Source organism: Strongylocentrotus purpuratus, unplaced genomic scaffold, assembly GCF_000002235.5.
Source record: "Strongylocentrotus purpuratus isolate Spur 01 unplaced genomic scaffold, Spur_5.0 spur5_scaffold_9, whole genome shotgun sequence".
NCBI classification, from domain to species: domain Eukaryota; kingdom Metazoa; phylum Echinodermata; class Echinoidea; order Camarodonta; family Strongylocentrotidae; genus Strongylocentrotus; species Strongylocentrotus purpuratus.
In genome coordinates this window covers 33,566,347-33,586,309 of record NW_022145615.1, presented here as the reverse complement: position 1 = coordinate 33,586,309, position 19,963 = coordinate 33,566,347, and the positions used below count along the sequence as shown (strand labels likewise).

Below are 19,963 nucleotides of genomic sequence, written 5' to 3'. Positions count from 1 at the left end.
AAACTGAAATTTAACCTCATAATCATCGCTTGTTTGCTTAGTAAACGGCAGAAATAGAAGTCATCCTCAGAGCTAATGTCATAATGTCATGGTAGATATATGAAAGAGGCAAATGAACTGTTGCCCCTCGCGTCATGACGCATCCCAGCCAGTATGTTCTGAAACGGAAGGGGCCCCAAGGATCATTTCTAGGGAAACATTAGAGGGCAAGGATGATCACCTTCTGGAAATTGATTTAAAACTGTGCTATAAACGGTCTATATACACTCTATGGGTGAAATAGAGGGAGTAGGGTGAAGGGAGGAGGGAGAGAGATAGATACTGTATATAGATGGATGGATATATAGATAGACATACAGACAGACATACAGACAGACAGAGGGAGGGAGGGAGATAGATACTGTATATAGATGGATGGATATATAGATAGACATACAGACAGACATACAGACAGACAGAGGGAGGGAGGGAGATAGATACTGTATATAGATGGATGGATACCGTAAATCTCCGTGTATAAGGCGCACCTGTGTATAAGGCACACCCCTATTTTGGGGCAAAAAAAAAAAAAAAAAAAAAAAAAAAAAAAAATCGTTTTTTGTTTTGTTGTTGTTGTTGTTGTTTTGTTGCCGAAAACCCACGCGGGAAAGGACCTTCATTTTACATCGAGGTGCAGTAGAAGTTGTGAACTTGTCACAAATAATAGTAACAACAGTCTAAGGCTTCATGATACCAAGTGTCCCACACCAGCCTCTTCACATCACCTAGCAGAAGCACTGTGTTCTATGCCAAACATCAATAGTCATGCATGATATGAATAGCATCCTCTATCTTTCTAATAATGGAGTACCTAGGATAGAACCTTGTGGTACACCATTTGTTATAGAAAACATAGAAAACATATGCGACATTGCCAGGCATAGCGCCATAAATCGAAACTAAAAAAAAAAAAAAAAAAAAACTTTTTTTTTCTGTACCTGTGTATAAGACGCACCCCCGACTTTCAAATTTTTTCGGCGGCAAAAAAGTGCGCCTTATACACGGAGATTTACGGTATATAGATATACAGACAGACATACATACAGACAGACAGAGGGAGGGAGATAGATATGTAGATGGATGGATAGATAGGTAGACAGACAGACAGACAGAGGGAGGGCCAGGGTAATAATCTTCAAGTTTGGAAGCGCTTAGTGATTGTAATAAGCGCTATATAAAAACTGAGTATTATTATTATTATGTAGGATTACTTGCATATCATGTTTGAAGTTGGTGTAGATTTACAATTATTTTTGCACACATGATAATGGGGATTTATGTTAAAGAAACAACTTTCTAAAAAGTAGAAGTGTACCTGGAATAAGGTAGACTTATGCCTGCATATGGCTTAATGCTTTATTTTGGATTGTAGTATTTAATTGAATTCCAACTCTACCCATGATTGATAACATTTTGATAATTAATTTAATATAAAGCCTTGTACAGCATTAAAACTATATGATAGGCATTCAAATATAACCTGAAAGATATGTTTTAAGTTATGTCACTATATCATATTCTTCAGCAAAGGATGAGAAGAATGATATATTTATTCTAGAAGTGTCTTTGAACGAGTCTAACTAGATTAACCTCCATGTCTAGTATGTTGCATCAGGGGAAAGAGAAGTAGGCTTCTTTTTTTCCTTCCTCCCTCCCCCCCCCCCCCCCCCTGTCTGACATTCAATGTCACTCCCTTTCCTGAAAATTCCGACCCTTGGGGCGACCTTGACTGTTGTCATGGCAATCAGCGACTCTGGAGTCCCCTAAAGGGGTGATTGATGATGTTTTGCTTGCGATGTGAAAGACATGATATTTTTACACAAGTGCGTTGGGCTCAGGGAACCCGAAACGGGCTCTGTCATGGATGCCGACTTTCATGTGGCATTGCATTCTGCCATTCCTTCATTCCATGTCAATGAAACTGCTCCCATGATGTTGTTTTCAGCAAATCATGAAGCATGCATGTATTTGAAAGATCACATAATCCATTATTTATTTTAAAAAAGTATTTCATTCATTTGGTTTGTGTCAAGAAATTAAAGAAATACAGCTACTGTATGTGAATTTTTATAAATTTTCTAAAGGAATTATGACTTTGGGTATGTCAAAAAGAAGAGGCTTAAATTGTGGTATTATTTCATAGCAAGCTACATGTAATTAGTGTTGATGATGTTCACTTTAATGGTTGTAAATTTCAAGCCCATTCATTGAAATGTCTTCTTTGTTCATAGCTTTTCTTTGTTTTTGTCCAAACAGCTTTATTTCTTTAGGTCAGTTAAGGTCACCCGAGACCCCAAACTATACCAACGTTATCCTTTCAAGTGTCATTTCAACAATCTTTAGACCCTGCAGACATTTCCCTATAGACCTATCATGGACTTTGTGGTTGGCTCTAATAGAGATGTACACTCTGGAGATAGGACATGACTTTTGTTTGTTGAGTAAAGCCTTTGTCTGGCCAAAGAGTGCTTGTTAAAAGACGTTCTATACTTGTCCCTATCAACAATAGCAATCCAGCAGTCATTTATTGTCAGACCGCAGGACTACTGTGTAACTGCTCGCAGGTGACGATTGCCGGGCATTGTCAAATGGGGTTTTATTTGACAGAATAATCTTTCTTTGGAAGAGGATTTTGTGGTGAGTTGTGGATAGGATGATCTCTTTCAGTGTCTACATATCATTTCTTTATATGCTACTTATGGAGTAATCCAGTGGTAGTAGTCTGACTTTTCAGACTCCTCCCATTATCAGTTAAACACACGGTCAATGAGTATCTTATTTTACCTTCATAGCTATAAAATCATGGTTTGTTTTACAGTACATTGCACATCAAAGCTGTATCAGCATATTAAAGTGATGATTAATGTTAATGTATGTTAATGAATAGGCCTGTATGGCATAATGTAAATTAATATCATGTCTGCAAACTATAGATGTACATGTAGAAACCAAAATGTGATTCAGATACTAGAAGATTGTGTGTGTGAATGTTTTCTTTTAACAGAATAGCGATACTATGGAAGTTTGGTTCACTATTTTTTAATGAATTTGTGCCTTGCTCAGTTAGTCAGTTCCTTCCAATGAATTCCTCCTTTTCAATTTAGAATACATGATGATCTTGATCTGGATATCATGCAGTTTTGCTTCAAGTGTCAATATTTGTAAGAGATATGAAGCCTCAAAACATTGGGTATATTGCTTCAGACTTCAGTGGGTATATTTGTCCCCTTTGTTTGCAACTCATCTCTATTATACGTACACCATCAGCAATCGACTTGGTACTGTGCTAACCACTGATGGGGCATAAGTCAATATGTCTATTGTTACCTCATACAGTTGCTGTTTTTATTCTTTCTCGTGCCACACTTTATTTTCAATTGTCCGCCCCAATCTGCTCTATCGAGCGATTCAACTAGAAGTGTACATAATCCCTAGACGACACTGCTCTACTAGGCACGTACAGCATTGATTGAATTGTCTGCGTTCAAAAGTGTATGGATGTCGGAATTGCTGGCTATCCTATAAACCTTTGTGGATTTATTTCCTCATGATGTCATCTCCTTCTGACGGGTTTTATCAAAACATTTTGTGGTATTCTACTCGTTATTTGGTAGTGGTGATTATTTGTATAGGAACATGGAATCATGTCAGATCAAAACATATGTGAGGTAAGTATATCTATGTAAATGGGTCAGGATAGAACAAGAGCATGTGGAAGGATGCATGGAGATGTAGGCTACAGATGCGTGTATTAGAGAAGAGAGAGACAGAGAGAGGGAGAGAGAAAGAAACAGAGACAAAGATAGACACAGACAGACAGACAGAGAAAGAGAGATAGACAAACAGGCAGACAGAGAGAGAGAGAGAGAGAGAGAGACACACACACACACACACACACACACACGGGCAAAAGGGGAAAGAGAAAGAGAAGTTAGAAAGGATTAAAGGTCATACAATAGATTGTAATAATTATTCCGCATAATTGTTACTCTGCAGGGACGAATTAATTGATTCTAATATTTGTATTTTTAAGGGAAAACCCCGCATCCTCAGGGCAACAACTAAGATCATATTTTCATTGCACATATAGGTTTAAAAACTTTTGACAATTGTTTTAGAAAGTAACATGTGGTCCAGTGTGATGTCCAGGTTTATACAATCACCAGGCTTACAATGCTTTACTGTTTGTAGACCAGGCCTACACTGTATTTTACTGTAAACCTTTGACAATTGCCCTGTTGTAATGTTCTTTTTAATAATGCGTCATTGATGAGTGAATGGTCATATAATGAACTCACTAATCTCAAATTCCCAGAGCTTGCGTTCAAAGAAAGCACATTAATGAAGTCATCTTGAAGAGATGATCTTTGTAAGCCCATCAAGGAGTCACTACACTCGCCTATTAGGGAGTCATTACACTCCGCCAGTTGTTCAAACGCAGAACGCTGGTCTATTCAGAGATCCTAAGCATCCATGAAAACATGTAGCGCTCATCCGTCAATGAGAAGCGTTTCACAATCAATTCCTCATCGAGGTCAGCTTTGCGCTTCTCTTTTGTTCCGTCCTGACCTTGAAAACAAAGCCGGCTGCAGGCTTCTTGTTAACTCCTTTTGTGCCATCTTCCCCTGTCCCATTTCGGTAGAGGGTTTGGAAAGGGAAAGTATTTATGGTGAGCGAGGTTATTCTCCATTTAGCCTTGAAGACAAAAGATTGTTCCTCTCTTGTTAAACCCCATTGTGTCGGTTTCCCTTCGAAGTTGCGCAGTAGGGTGTAGTTTAAAAGCGTACTTTGATTGTTTGTATGTGTTTACGAGGCGACAACTAAGGATCAAATTGCGTGTAAATGGACCCTTTAGTACATCATTCTGATACCACCAGGTTAGTAGATGGTTTGATCTTTTGTTATTTAATCACAAAAGTGTGATAATATGGTATCTTTTCTACAGCATAATCAATTTTCCCCTTCATTTGCCTATTGACTTCTACATACTTGAGAACAAGTCAGTATGTTGTCTGTTGTTGCTTTTTTGATTTGCTATAATAATATTTTTAACCGAAATCATGTTCTGAGTCACCAAGAGCTCTGTTAGAAATGACTAGAGGTTAATATAACTCATCCCACCCTCAAATTATTTCCTGCTGCACAAAAAATACTCTAGGAATGAGACAAAAATGAACATTTTTTTGGAGAATGAACTCTTATAGATACAGAGTTAACATCCTTGTGGCTCTAGGCTAGGCAAATAGTAGAATACTTTTGAGAGTTAAAGAATTATATGTGAAAACAATGGTTTAATCAAATTTTGTTGTAACTAAATAAAAATTGATTGAAACTCTGAATTCTATCAATAAGAGCACTCTTCAAGAATAACTTCAAAACTTTGTCTAGATTAAAAAATAATATAACTTGACATTCGCTATCCCTTTAGACCTCTAGGACACAGGTGCAGTCCCACACATTCTATTCCATGTCTGTAGCTGTGGCAACATTTAATCAAAGTGAGACAGATTGGTCCATAGTCAGTGGGTATCATGAGCTGTCATCTCCAGGGCTTGTTGATAAGAGTGTCAGGTTTCATCATGTGTCGTCCAGGGCTTTCTATCGTAGCTGTGTTCACATGAGAGTCTGTTAAAGTTAAGCTTGTGGTTTTAAACTTTAAGTTTGCGAAAACTCACAGGAACAACTCACAAACATGATGGAACCATGAGTGCAGTGGTCCTAAACTAAAAGATTACTTGAAGTTTAAAACTGAGCTACATGTAAATAAAAAAATAGTATGGACTCTCGGTGGGTCAGAGAGAATACGTCCACCAGTGTGTCCATACAAACTTTAACTACAAGATACATTTAACCTTGAAGTTTAAGATCACGAGTTAAACTTACAGTTTAAGGACTCTTGTGTGAACATAGCCGATGTGTCATCCAGGGTCATCCATCTGTATCTAGGAGGAGGATTCTGGGATGAATGTTAAGGAGGGTGAGCGGGGGCGGGCGGGCAGGATTTAAAGCTGGCCTGGGAATAATGCTATCAGATGATGACTTGCCTCTTGTTCTCTTTTGAGATGAAAAGATGATCCGTTTGATATTGGTATTTCACAAACTTTGAAAATACTGACTCATGATTGATTGTAATCATCAATATGATATCTTTAGAGGCAGAATAGTGGTGGAAGATATGAGGTAACACCCTCTGGCTTGCAGTAGATGAGGTAATATCATTACCGTATTAGATATCATTGGTCTTTATGATGCTCTTTATAGGTTCCTGTACATAATTTTTGCCCTAAACATGAACATTGTATATTTAGCCTGCTGAGAACCATGACCTTGTTTCATAAAACTTGTTATACTTCTAGATTATTTTGAATGCAGGCTTAAGCCTCTATGTTCAGTTCCAAATCCCTTCTTTGTGTTAATGCTTAATTCTATGACAAATTTGCTCTCAGCCAATCAAATGCCACAATTTCAGTAGCTTGGTACAGTTATTGTAACTTGTTATTGATAAAAAGTTTTATGAAACAGGGCCCAGAAGGGTGTTCTTCACATTCTCTTTTTCCCCCACATATTTACAATGCTGGTTCTTGGCAGATGATATCCTAAGTATATAACGCTTTGTTGCATTTACAGGATTTGTGTGTTAAGGCTACATATCTCTGTATCTACGAGACATTTAGGGAAAGGCAAATTGGCAAAATTTCCATCTAGTTCACGACTTAAAGTCGACCTGCGTTCAGGCTCTTTGTGCAACAAGACATGTAGACCTTTTTTAAAATCTGATGCCATGATTTCCGCTGTAATTATTTTACAGAGCACGGATTAGTCATCTTTAAAATGTCATCTTCAGTGTTCATCTTGTCTTTCTTGCTTCCACTTGATACCTCTTCTATTTACACATCTTATCAATTCATTCTCTCCTGCACCTCTTCCTCTCGTCTCGATCGTACCCAGGCCGTTACCCCCGGCAACATCATCTTACCCTGGTAAGACCTTTATGTTGCATCATCTTGATTGGTACGAGCTAAGGTGTTGCTTCTCATGACCCGAGGGGCTTTTGGAGCTCGCATCCGGAAATGAAGTGGAAAAGAAATGTGAATAAATGCCACATAAGATGACATTTAGAACCATCAGGAGCTTAGATCTGGGGGCTGAAATGTGCGATAAACAAATCCTGTTAATGAAATCGCCCGAGGGGCAGCTTATCCCGGCTCGTCACACGACACTAAGTACGCATTAACATCGGAAAGCATCTTTATATCCGTGGCCTCACAACCGTGTCTTGCGTAGGGAAACGCAAGGAAGATACATGAGGTAATGTGAAAAATGTCAGAATGGCGCACCTGTATCAACAAGGCATACTAGGTTTGCTTTCCAATTATCACCCCGGTGAGATGTGATTAAAATTCCCTGCGTTTTGTTCGAGGCCTGCTCGGATATGGAAGGGGGATCCGATACAGCGACCCCTGACATCTTGATTGATTTGACGCGTCCCTGATGCGAGTGATACAAGGACCTTGCTGCGCTATGTTGAATTTGAGACAAGCAGAGATCTATATAGAGATAGAGGCAGAAAGTTACAGTTGGAAAGGCAATTAATGTATGGAAGTTAAGATTCACTTTTGTTCCCTTACAAATGAGCTTCATTGCCAATTTAAAGATGAAATCAAATAAAACATCTATACAATACGGTACACGACATAATCTTATTGGTAAGATAGAAAAGTACTAATTGATAGTTTTAAAAAATATGGCCGCCGTGAAGAAATTTTTTAGCTGAAATTAAATTTGATAGCGAAAGAGAATTTTTACAAATTAATCTTTAAAATGAGAACCTTAAAAAATAGGTTCACAAAGCGAGTCTGAAATCAGTAAAATTAAAATTAGGAGATGATTATCCTTTCTATTATTATTCTGATGGACTTGTTCTTCTACTGCAAGCTTTGCATTTGCAATTCAGTGTGGGTAATATTTGATGCCTATTGATTTTTGTCACCAATACCTTGTAATGCAAGCAATGGTGGATTTGCGGAGTATTGTGTATGCTGAGAAATTAGCTGTGTGCTTTGAGATAGTCATCAGCATGTGCAGTTTTTTTTCACCGAGCCTAATCGATTCTTTCTGTAAAGCTGCCAGACCAGTTGTGCTAGAGGCAATAAGATTGAATTGATTTCATATCAACGCTTAGTTGACTTATTCAACCTTACTTTACAGTTTTATTCCAAATGGTCTTTAGATACAAGGATAAATGGAGAAAGTCCCTCATCCTTATTCGAAATGTAATAATGCAGACATGCAGTCCATATGGTTCATATCATTTATGATTATGGTGTTTTTGTTGTGATGATAGTGAAAAAAATAAATATGATTACAATATTTGAATGCCTGGGAAATATACATATATATGTAGGCTAAATAGACTCAATTTTTTTTTCAGCCAGTCTTTTTCAATTGCTGATTTGAATTCCCAGACACCAGGGAATGTAGTATTAGGCTTGTTAGAAATATGTCTCATGTTTATTATTAGTATGTTTGGTATAATTTAATTCCAGTTGATGCACTAATCCATCAATATCTATGGCGTAATGAAGATATGCAGTAGTGTACAGAGCCAGCACAGCGTTCATTACCTACCATTCAACAAGAAAATAGTGGAGAGAGAGAGAGAGAGAGAGAGAGAGAGAGAGAGAGAGAGAGAGAGAGACAGAGACAGAGAGACAGAGGGAGGGGCAAGCCAGGAAATTGGGGAGGGAGAGAGGCGGAGAAGGAGTAAGAGAGAGATGGCAGTGGAAATTAATTTGCATCACTTAAACATCCAACTACTTTGCCAGTTAGCAGTCTGCCAGTAGAATTAGCAGATAAACACACAACGAGATCCAGCTCTTCACGCCCGTGCAATAACACTAATTGCAGAATACGAGAGGCATGCATCATGCGAAATGATGCGATAATAGCGTGTGGTCAATTGGCTGCGTAAACTTGTATGGATTTTAATTTTGTGCGTGAAGTAATTGGTCTCAGTGAGTATATGCGCTGTGTGTGAGCATTGTTCTTGGATGGAGGTCAATTAGCGACGATGAGGATCACTTGACGGGTTGAAACTGTCACTAGATTATGTATGGAGGTGATTACAAGAGAGAGAGAGAGAGAGAGAGAGAGAGAGAGAGTGAAAGAGAGAGAGAGAGAGAGAGAGAGAGAGAGTGAAAGAAAGAGAGATAGAGAAAGAGAGAGAGAAAAAGAAAGAAAGAGAGAGAGAGAGAGAGGGGGGGGGGGGTAGTCCAACAAAATGAGGGGAAATTGAACAAAAAGTGTGGATAGAAAACAGTATACAAAGTACACTGTATAAAGTATATTAATTGTGCATGAAATGGTTTGATGATTGTAGAGGTGTTATAGTCTAGTCAGAATCAATGACGACAGACAGACATAGAGAGAGAGAGAGAGAGAGAGAGAGAGAGAGAGAGAGAGAGAGAGAGAGAGAGAGAATAAAAATGAAAGAAGGATATACAGAAGAAGAGAAGGAAAAAAAAGAGAAAGAGAGACAGAGACAGACAGAGATATGATGGCTGGATTGAACTATCATGGCTACTATTGATTTCTACATTACATCACTGCTGTTGACAATTTTTGTCATGCGGAGATCCGGGAGTTTTGATTGGGCAGTTTACGCAGCCCAGCAGGTTCTGGCTTGCTCACCCTAATACGCCATCACAATCGACTGTCCTCTCAGCCAAATTGAAAGCACGCTTAATGAGGAGCATGAGGAAGAGATCGGTGAGGGAGATAAATAATGGGATGATAGGTATCGCATACATTAATAGAGCTTCTTCATTTACGGGAGTCGATCGTTGGCTGTTTGTGACAAGGACACGTATGACTGCAGCGGTATGTGATAAGCTCTTTGTAGCTATGGGAATTATACACAGCGCAGTAATATCCAGACCGTGCTAGTTTTGTTCCTTTACATATGTGTAAATGTGATTGTTGCTGCTCGTGCACGTACATTGTATGTATTCAGGTATTGTGTCCACATATAAATGTTGAATGGAATGTGGATGTTTGTTTGGGGTGAAAAGGGCTGTCTGTTTGTGATGTAGTCTGTTAATAAGGGCTCTTTCATTAATGACATCATCTTAGTGATTATCCTTTCGGGTAAATTTATAACTGGACATCAGTTCCATGGCTTCCTCGAAGATGATATTTACTATTTACTGCTTTAATTGAGGTGAGGTACCTACCCACTGTATGTACCGGTAAATACAAAGTGAATTTTTAATTTTCTTCATACTAATAAATAATAATTGCATCCGTTGAATGCCAGAAGGACATTAAGGCTGTGTTAATTGATACCAGTATGAGCCATTGTACTTTAGATTTGACAATTTAAAGCATGCTGCATACTATGAACTCAAGAAAGGTACAAGTTATTTACTTCCCAAACTGGAGAGAGTCAAAATTATAAATTTTTGTCAATATCTCATGCAGGTGGATTCTATTTTCTTGTCTACCATTAATTCTGTCTGTCTGGATCCTCTAGAGGATTAACTCTGTGTTAAAGTGTATAAGTTTAACAGGTTGTTCCAAACAGTCTGTTTAGAGCTCAAAAGACATTAAATCATACCGTTTCAGATACAACTAAATGTAACGTCCCTCTGGCTCTCTGCAGATGATATAATGGTAGCTGTGAAAGTAAACTCGGACAAATGAATGGTGCTACTAGGAGCAGATCCTACTCAAACAGACGGGCGTATTAAAGCATGCATGCTCATTTAGTTTGGATTGTCTGAAGACTGATATGGCCATCTGCTTTCGTTTGAAAGAAAAAGGACCTGCCATTGCCAATCCAGGATACGATTCTCCAAGGTCTTGATTTTAATATCTTCAGCCATTGTCCAGTCTGCAGTCTGTGGGCAGATCGAGAGTTTCGGTTTCAGAAAGAACTACACGTATGATATAGAAATAACACCATATTGTATTTGTATCTTATTATATCTATAAGCAGTGCTTTGATATACATCCTGCTATGATGAGGAAGAACCAAGAAGGTATTTTGTCCAAGATAATGTATCTGTTTAGAGCCTGATTTGATGTCCTTCTGGCTTTCAATATTTATGTCAACACTAGAAATCATCAATATCAGATATCAGATATATGGAATTACAGTAATTGCAAATATAGGGTAATACAATTATTAGAGTTGTTATTGGTTTTCAGATTCATTTAAAGAACATAAACTGGTACAGTTTTAAAAATAAATATATATTTTTGATGTCTATGCTCAATAAATGACCATATTTCTATAATACATACATGTCCTGTAAATTGGGATGTGTATTTAACTCTTTCTTGAACACCTGCAATTTGGTTCTCAACCCACAATTTTTTAATGAACCAAACATTGTAGATAGAGAAATTTATTCGCTATGGCCTTTTTTAAAGATTATTGTTACTCACAAGTCACAACACAAGTAAAATATATACATTTGCAAATATATATGCTTTTAAAATGATCACTCACAGTTTATAAAAAAACATTTGATGTTGTATTTGAAAGTGTATGGTATTCATAAGAAATTGCTATTCTGATATAGATTAGGTATCCTAGGTATAGTATAGTCATCTTTGATACTGCATCATTTCAAAGTCCACTCTTCCCAGTGCTTTGCATTCACATGAGTGGTTTGCCGAGTTCTAACATTAGTATTGAGAGGATTAACACACGTTCTCAATGGGTGCAATTCCCACGGTCGCTCTCTCGAGTCACTGACTGTGTTAATAGCCGGCCGTCTGAATCACTGGTCTAGTTGATTAAGACTGATTAGGATCTCGTTCATCAGATCAACGGCCTTTGTCTCTATTCCATCCAGGCCATTGACTTTGGCTTCTCTCTCCGTATCAGGTTTTATGAACTTCAATTAGGAGCTGATCCATGAGGGTACTTCAATTTCATGAGCTTTTCACCCTGACATATGTGGAGAATTAGGTCCGCTTATATCTAGCTGGTGGGACGGGAATTATGGGGTATAAGTAACGGGTTGGCAATTTTTTTCTTCTCTATATGTTATAGTTTTATATGAAGCTATAAAAGCCTGGCAGTAGGATTTTTTTGTTTTTGATGTGATATATTACATATTAATTGTTAATTGATTGAAGAAGATGTCCATGCAACCACTTGTTGAGTTTCTTTTATTTTTCTATTTTTTTAAAGGTATTTTGATAAATATAATCTTTGAATGTGTAAGGTGTAAGCATGGTATATATATATTAACTTCTGCATTTTCCTGGAGAGTTAATGCCCTTCTAGCTCATAACGAATGGGGTTAAATACATCAATTTGTTTTTATGTATGAGGACAAATTTAATTATTTCATTTATTGCTGGAGGGTCTTCATTGAGATAAAAAGGCAACAAAATTATTGCTTTATGATGCATTTTAACGTTGCACTTTGCACCTCTAGAAAGAGAGATTAATACGAATGAAACTCCTGCATCCCTCATATCATCCTATCCTGTGAAAGAACCTGTTTTTGCCATCAGATGATATTCTGTTGCGATTGATGTATGTTTATGACTTGCAGCAGTGTTATTGAAACTCATATGTCAACAGACTATCATCAATATTGAAGAGAGCTTGGTAGAGAGGAGGATGGGTCATATCCGATCTTGAATCATAATGAAGCAAGAGCTAGCGCAAAATAGAGATCCTCTTTTTTCATCTCCCCAGCGTAAATTGCTCTTGGAGCTCGATACAGGTATAATTGCACCGAGCAGGAAGCCTGAGCGAGTGTGTAGTTCAATACATGGTCAGGAGCGCTGTTGGGTAGCTAGGGCTCGCCTAATAAACTGCCACACCATCCCTTGGGGAAGCTACGTGTGAAGTCAGCCTTGGTGACGTTGCGCCCAGTCAAAAGGCAATGCTGGTTAGTTGTTTCTTTGTCTGTTGCTTTTTCTGGGACAATTTCCACCAGTTTTCCTCTGCTCTGCTTCCTCTACAGAACGGAGATCATGTTTCTGGCTGTCAGAAAACCCAGAGTGCATTGACTCTTTCACAGTAGAATAAATAAGTATTGTAGTAACAGCAATTAGCAGGAGAAAGACGTGTGGATGCAACCGTGTATTATTGGTTTATTGAAAATGGTCATTGTGCAGACCATTTCTCATTCATTGATTTATGATTGTAGTCCAATATCATAGCTTGACATTTGAGATGGGATGTAATGAATATTATCCTTATATTATCATGTTGACTATCTTTCTTCATACTTCTTTTTATCCATAATAACAAAACCTGTTTGTTCATGTTTTATATCTGAATATTTTTCAGTTCTATGACAGCTAACATTTATGTGTCTTACCTATGTTGCTCTTCATGAGTTTTGCTTGAGGGAAAAATCATATTATTAATTTGTACTTGTTTATTTTGTCTTTTTCTTTGTATTAGATTCAACATGCAAGAATAGATCCAGGGACTGAACCTGGAGACGTCACAAACAACAATAACAACTCGCCAGACAAAGAGACATCTCGTCAGGACCGCAACGCCAAAAGCAGTGCCCCATGCCACCAAGCCAAGGAGGGCACAATGGAGAGCTGTGTGGGACTACAGCTTCAGTTTGACCATAGTCATGCTGCCCATGGAGATGAACCTGTCCAGGTGTCCCTTGCCGATGTTGATGCGGTCGTCAATGCTGATGTCGGTACAAGTGCCGCAAATGGGATCACCCTCACGCAATGCGAGGGGGTCATGGTCCAGGCAGGAGGCAACGAAGAGACCAACAATGCCCTCTTGCAGGAAGTCGATGACAACCTCCTGCAGGCCCTTGTCAACTCGGGTGCAACGGAACAGCTGGAGATGGAATCCTTGGCTCATTCGCTTATGAATGACTCTCTAGCGTTCTCGGAAGCAGAGATCCAGCAGCATTTGCAGACGGATAATATCAACGTGGAGTACTGCAAACAACTTGGCAATGGCCAGACTGTCAACAATATGGGCGTCATGGGAATGCCTCCTGTAGCTATGATATCTCAGTCATTAACTTCCCAGACCCCTGGTGCAATGGTTGCCCAGTCATCTCTAATGGGGTCCAACCAGCAGCAACCACAGCAGCAACAAGCATCCATGCCAATGAAACAGAACCACAGCAACCAACAGGACAACGTGCAGGTTCCTTCAAATGCATATGACATAGACACCAGTATGATGATAGAATCAGTTCTTGAAGTGCGAGAAGGGGAGGACGCGACTACAGCTTTAGTGACTCCCCCTGCTCAACAGCCAGGCTTTGGATACCAGTCTTATGCACATAATTTTGGAGCTGATGCACTTGTAAGTGAAAAAGAATCTGATAATACTCCTAATGCAACAAGTGATGAACAAGACCAGGAACTGTTTGCCAAAAGGATGTGCCAAATGCAAGGAGGACTTGGATCAGAATATACTGTTGCTACTGGGTACAGTCCTAAAGTGAAACAGGTCTATCAACATCAAGGTCAGTATGGCCAGCAACAAAGTCCGAAAGCTGGCACCAAAGCAAAAAAGTCAAAAATTCCAACTCAGTATCCCAGTCAGTCGCTCACCAGTGATCTCACACTGTCAAGTCCATCAGCAACAAATAAAGGAGCAACGCCGACCAAGAACCATTCAGTCTCAAAGACAAAGGAGGTTAGCAAAACTAGTAAAGTTAGGACAAAAGACAAACATGTGGTATCCACAAAGAAATCTGAAATAAATCACAAAAAGTCGCCAAAGCAGAGCATCAAAGTTGTATCCTCCCCCAAATTGCATAGCAGTACCAAACCCAAACATAAAGAACACAAGGGACACAAAGGCACTAAGTCACCTTTGGTATCTCCAGTGTCATCAGAGAGCAGCAACAAATCTACGAAAAAGAACCACAAGAAAGTTGAACAGTTTGTCACCTCATTAACGTTGAGTTCATCAGACGGGGACAGTAGCCCTGTGCAAGAAGGCAAAAGTAAAGGCAGTGCTCACAAAATGAAGAAATCAAAACTTAAACATTCGACACCACCTAGTGGGCAGCCTAAGACCAAGAAAGTAAAAAAGACAATTAGCAAAGTGAAAACAAAGAAAAAATCCAAGTCCATCAGCCCTTCACTCTCTAAGTTAGGATCAAAGAGTGGAAACAGTACTCGTAAGGTCAAAAAGAAGTCTTTGAAATCGAACCCACTAGGGTCAGTGTGCCACAGTGAAAAGTCATCTAGTAGCAACAATTCAAGCCCTGTCTCTTCTAAAAGTGGAAAGGTGAAAAAGAAGAAGGTTAAAAAGATTCACAAAAATAGTGATGGTAGCCTTAAAAAGCTCAACGGCTTGAGCAGGGGTGGTTCTGGAAAGGTAGTTCGAAAGAAGAAAAAGGTAAAAACAAAGGTGTTGAACTCAGATAGTGTGCACTCTTTGATCAAGAGTGGCAGGTTGTCTCCTACAATGGCAGCTTCAGTCCTTATGAACAATATTGACAGTGATGATGACAATAGAGATGTCGGGTATGATAGTAGTACCCAGAAATCCCAAAGTGGGAAGAGTAAAAAGATTGCCCATCTGCCCAAGCTGTCGGTAACCTTACCAACAAGTAGTCTTTCCCATCCAGAACTCTTGCTTAAGACCGTGCCAAAGAACAAGAAGACCACCAGTAAGAAACTCAAACACAGTCATTCAACATCGCCTTCTGGAAAGAGTGATAAAGCTGTGAAAAAGACAAAAAAGATCAAGAGTAAGAATTCAGTGAAGAAGAATTTATTAGGAGGATCTAAGACTCTGAGCCCAACAACTCCATTACACATTGACATTCCTGATACCGAGCATACCTTCACTCCCATCTCTAAACCAGGATTTTCTAATGACACCATAAATAATTCACACAAAAAGGCCAAAACAAGGAAAATTGGAAGACCAAAGAAAAACGCATCCCCCTCGGGTTCCGAGGAACATGGAAAGTCCTCTAATAACAAAAAAGATTCACATGTGTTTGCAGAGCCGGATCATTCTTCTGCCACCGGGTTAGGGAAGGGAAAGAAAGTGAGTGAAAACGGACAGTCAGAAGGACAATCAAAGCATAAAGAACAGACACCTTCCCCGCAAAGTGCCACAACGTGTGTCAGTGAGGAAACCCTCTTTAGTGATAGTGGTATAGGTACTGATAACAACAGCAATCCTGACCAACAGTTAAGTGACAAACACAAAAGGATACTATCTGTCCCACCCGCAACTGAAACTGAAATACCCACCGAGGTTTTGGAATCACATCCTCTAGCTACTTCAGATCATGGACTCTATGGTTTTGGAAAGCGGGAAAAACATAGAAAGTTGAAGCATGCTCAGTGGCAGTTTTTGAATCTGCATTGCAAGAAGAGGAGGAAAAGGTACCACATGTCACGTATGCTTGGTCGTGTTAGTCCAACCTTCCTGTTTGAGATGGATTCTCTAGCCATGCTAATGGCAGAACTTACACTTGCAAGTGTGCAGCAGAGCCCGCATCATCCTAACCTTGCAAAGAAACCAGTAGAGAACTATCTTACGTCTATTGCCAAAATGAACTCGTCTTACAACTCGTATCTTCTCAGACCATCTTACCTGGCTACTGCCTTGAGGTATAAGAAACTCCATCGCTTGAACAAACATCGGAAGAAAAAGCGAGAGCGTGAAAAGAATCGCTTTCTTCAAGATGAGGAAGATGAATCATCCAACCATGTGGACTCTCTTGATTCAGAGCCTGTCTTTGGTATGTTTGATCAAAGCATAATTAGATCTGCAGCCAGTGGAGCACCAACATCATTTGCCATGGCTAGTGCATCTAGCATGAGCATGTCTCGAGTATCTCTAAATAGAGTCAGTAACAGAACAACCAATGCTGAGGCACCATCAGAAGATAGTTCAACACCTATACCTGGTGACAACCTCAACATAAGATCAGTAGCTGATGTTCAGCCATCGACGAAGGTACCTGCTCAGAAGAAAGGAAAGAAGAAACAAATGCCTAAGACATTGCCTGTGAAAGTGAGTTTGGCTAAAGCCAAGGTTTTGAAGAAAAATAGCACAGGAAGGCCCAGAGGAAGGCCAAGGAAAATACCACTTGTTGCCTCTGATGCTGTGGCTGACGATCCTCCTGCATTAGTTTTTCCGATTCCCCATTCTGTTCCTGATCAGGCAATACCAGCCCAGGTGTCTGACCAACCCCTTCCTCAACCAAAGCGAAGAGGTCGTCCTCCCAAAAAGCGTCTTCTCAGTAGTGTGCCAAATACTTTGCCAGTGAAGCTGTCTAAGCCGAAGGGCACTCCCGGGAGAAAGCGGAAAGTTCAAAGTACTATAAATTCGGATACGATAAGTCGTGATACATTGATCTTTGATTCTGCAAGCAGTACTAGTGGTGATGATCACAATATGCCATCTATAACCGCAGGTGATATTATTGATGATAGGACAACTGAAATTTGCCATGTGGACCACCTTGCATCAGATAATTCTATTCATGTTGCAGAGAAGGTCACTAAACAACCCAACAAGATACCAAAGAGGAGAGGCCGCCCTCCTGGAAAATCAAAGACAGCAAATAGCATGAAAAATCAAAATGTGGATGTACCAGCAGAAATACAGACTGTTGCTTGTGCCGAGAAAGAGTCTTTCATTCAAAGTGTTACCATTGCCAAAAGGAAAGGCAGAAAACGAGGACCTAAGAAAGGTTGGAAGAAACTATTGGCAGCAAAATTGGCTGGGAAAACCTCCCAGGAAAAGTTGCCAGATGAAACAGGATGCAGTGAAAATTTGTCAGAAACCGCTCTTCAAACTGAGTCTAGCCCTGAGAAATCTCTTGAAGTACCAAAGTCACCTGTTGAAATGGTGGAAAGTGCCTCTGATTCTTTCATTACTTCTGCCCAAGGTCCTGCAGACCTTGTCTCACCTGACAACAGTTCAGATGAAGAAACACCCACCAAAGTCTCAACAACGAAAGGAACATCAAGAAAAACCGTCCCTGCCAAAGTGGCGACATCAAACAAAAAGGTGTCAAGTAAAGGAGTTTCATCAAAAGGGAATTCAGAAAAAGATGAAAAGACCAAAGCATCACCACCAAACATTAAAAACACAGTTATTCCATCCAAATCAGCATCAAGTACAACTGCACCAACCAAACTATCAAAACATTCAGGCAAATCAACAAAATTACCTGCATCTTGTAAATCAACTAAAATCTCGCCTGCAATTTCCCCTAAAATCTTCGCTAAGAAATTGAAAATGTCTCCCAAAAAGCTCAGATTACTTGAGAAGAAAAAATTGAAGAAGATCATTTCTGGAAAAGTGAAAAAGTCCAAGGAACAAGCTATTAGAAAATTGAATGTTGAAAACCTTGATGAACTCCCAGATGAAGAACCTCTGTCTTTTCTTATTACTGGCAAAATGTCATCGTTGTTAGCCAATCTGACACAACGGACATCTACTGTTGCTTCTTGTACTGACCAGAAGTCATCCAAATCTGCAGAACCTGAAGAAGCACATCCATCAGGATCAGTAGCTGCAGTAGTGCCAGCCGATTCCAAATTAAAGAAGTTATCTGACATGAAAGAAAGTGCTACAGCCGCAAAAGGAAGTATGAACAGTGCAAAAGCATCAAAATCTGATGTTTCTCCACCTGAGACAATCAAAGCAGATACAGAAGATGTCGTCAAGGAATTACCATCAGCTACGACTGCCGTGGAGAGTGCATCCACCCAAGAGCTACAAACCTCCTCCTCCTCCTCCCCTGCCTCCCCAACCAAATCCTTGCCCCCAAGTCCATTCCATCAACTTCGACTCCTGCATCATCTGTCCCCCCTACTACCCCACCCATTCCAGTTGCAATGTCAGAGAGCTCCAAACTCCAGGCAGCATCTCTACCGAAGGCTTATGTCCGGGTAAAGAAAACATCCCAGCAAGTTCTTAAGGTGACCAAGAAGAAGGCTCCAGAGACCTCTGTTGCCAAAGCGACACCTCCTGTGTTGGACGAATCGTCGATCCCCCTCAAGAAGAGGAAGCTGATGAAAGAGCCCCCTCCTCAGCTGACTGAACAGGATCCTAAAGGGTAAGTACTTTGTCATATTACATCTCTTATTTATCACTAGCTCTTTATTCAAGGAAAGTAATCCATATTTTGACCAACACATCAACTAAATCTATCAATCTGAATCTTTGAATTTTTAGAAGAATAAAATAATCCTTTATTTCTTTTCATGTTTTTATGAAGAATGACTAAATAATCCCCTCATGCTAGTATAGATGTGCTTTTAAATGTTGCAAACAGAAACAAAAATGTTTTGACATGAGGTGTTATTTACCTTCCAAATGTTACGTACTGTGGGAAGGTTTAAGGTATATTTGACATCAGAAGCAGTCTGTTGATTTATTCCATTTCATAATCATTCTGGATGAAAACATGTGATTTCAATCTATATTTGATTTAAATATTAATGATATTGAACGAAACTGGAGAAGAGAAGTCAGTAGCATTGTTGAAATTCAAAGAATTATGGTGTTTTCTATCATGGAAATAGAATTTTCAATTGCAAGTGAAAATGTTCAATCAGCTCACATCCATGAATAAGTGGGAGAAATTTTTGGGGTGACAACAAATTGTGATGAAATGGAAGAAAATCTGATCTGACTTTGGTAGTGGATGAATCATCGTCACATGGTGATATTCAATCTACACGTGAGGTATTTTGTTTCAGACCAGACAACGTCTATGTTGTCTTCCTTGAGGTGAACGTTAAAGAAAACACATAAATGTACATATGTGGGACTGTACTCACGGCCAATATGGTATTCCTAAGTCTTTCATCATATCGTAACATATATTAAACATATCGTCTAGGACAATTTGTCCATGCTTGTCCATTACGGTAAAATCTTAAACTGTATGAATGTTTTATTTAGACTAGGGGTTAC

At 39.3% G+C, this 19,963-nt stretch overlaps 1 protein-coding gene across 6 annotated transcripts in view; it reads left to right on the top strand.

Annotated features, from left to right (window-relative positions):
* Positions 1-19,963, top strand: part of LOC579712 (histone-lysine N-methyltransferase ASH1L) — a 76,495-nt gene that overhangs the window by 12,115 nt on the left and 44,417 nt on the right. For 3 of the 6 annotated variants that reach the window (XM_030976609.1, XM_030976611.1, XM_030976607.1), the window contains exon 1: positions 18,482-19,100. In XM_030976609.1, coding sequence (XP_030832469.1) covers positions 18,880-19,100 — 221 coding nt within the window. In that variant the 5' untranslated portion in view covers positions 18,482-18,879. Of the gene's footprint in view, positions 1-3,668; positions 3,708-13,474; positions 19,101-19,963 lie in introns of those variants that run through there. The other 3 variants (XR_004062412.1, XM_030976608.1, XR_004062413.1) reach the window with 3 other exon arrangements.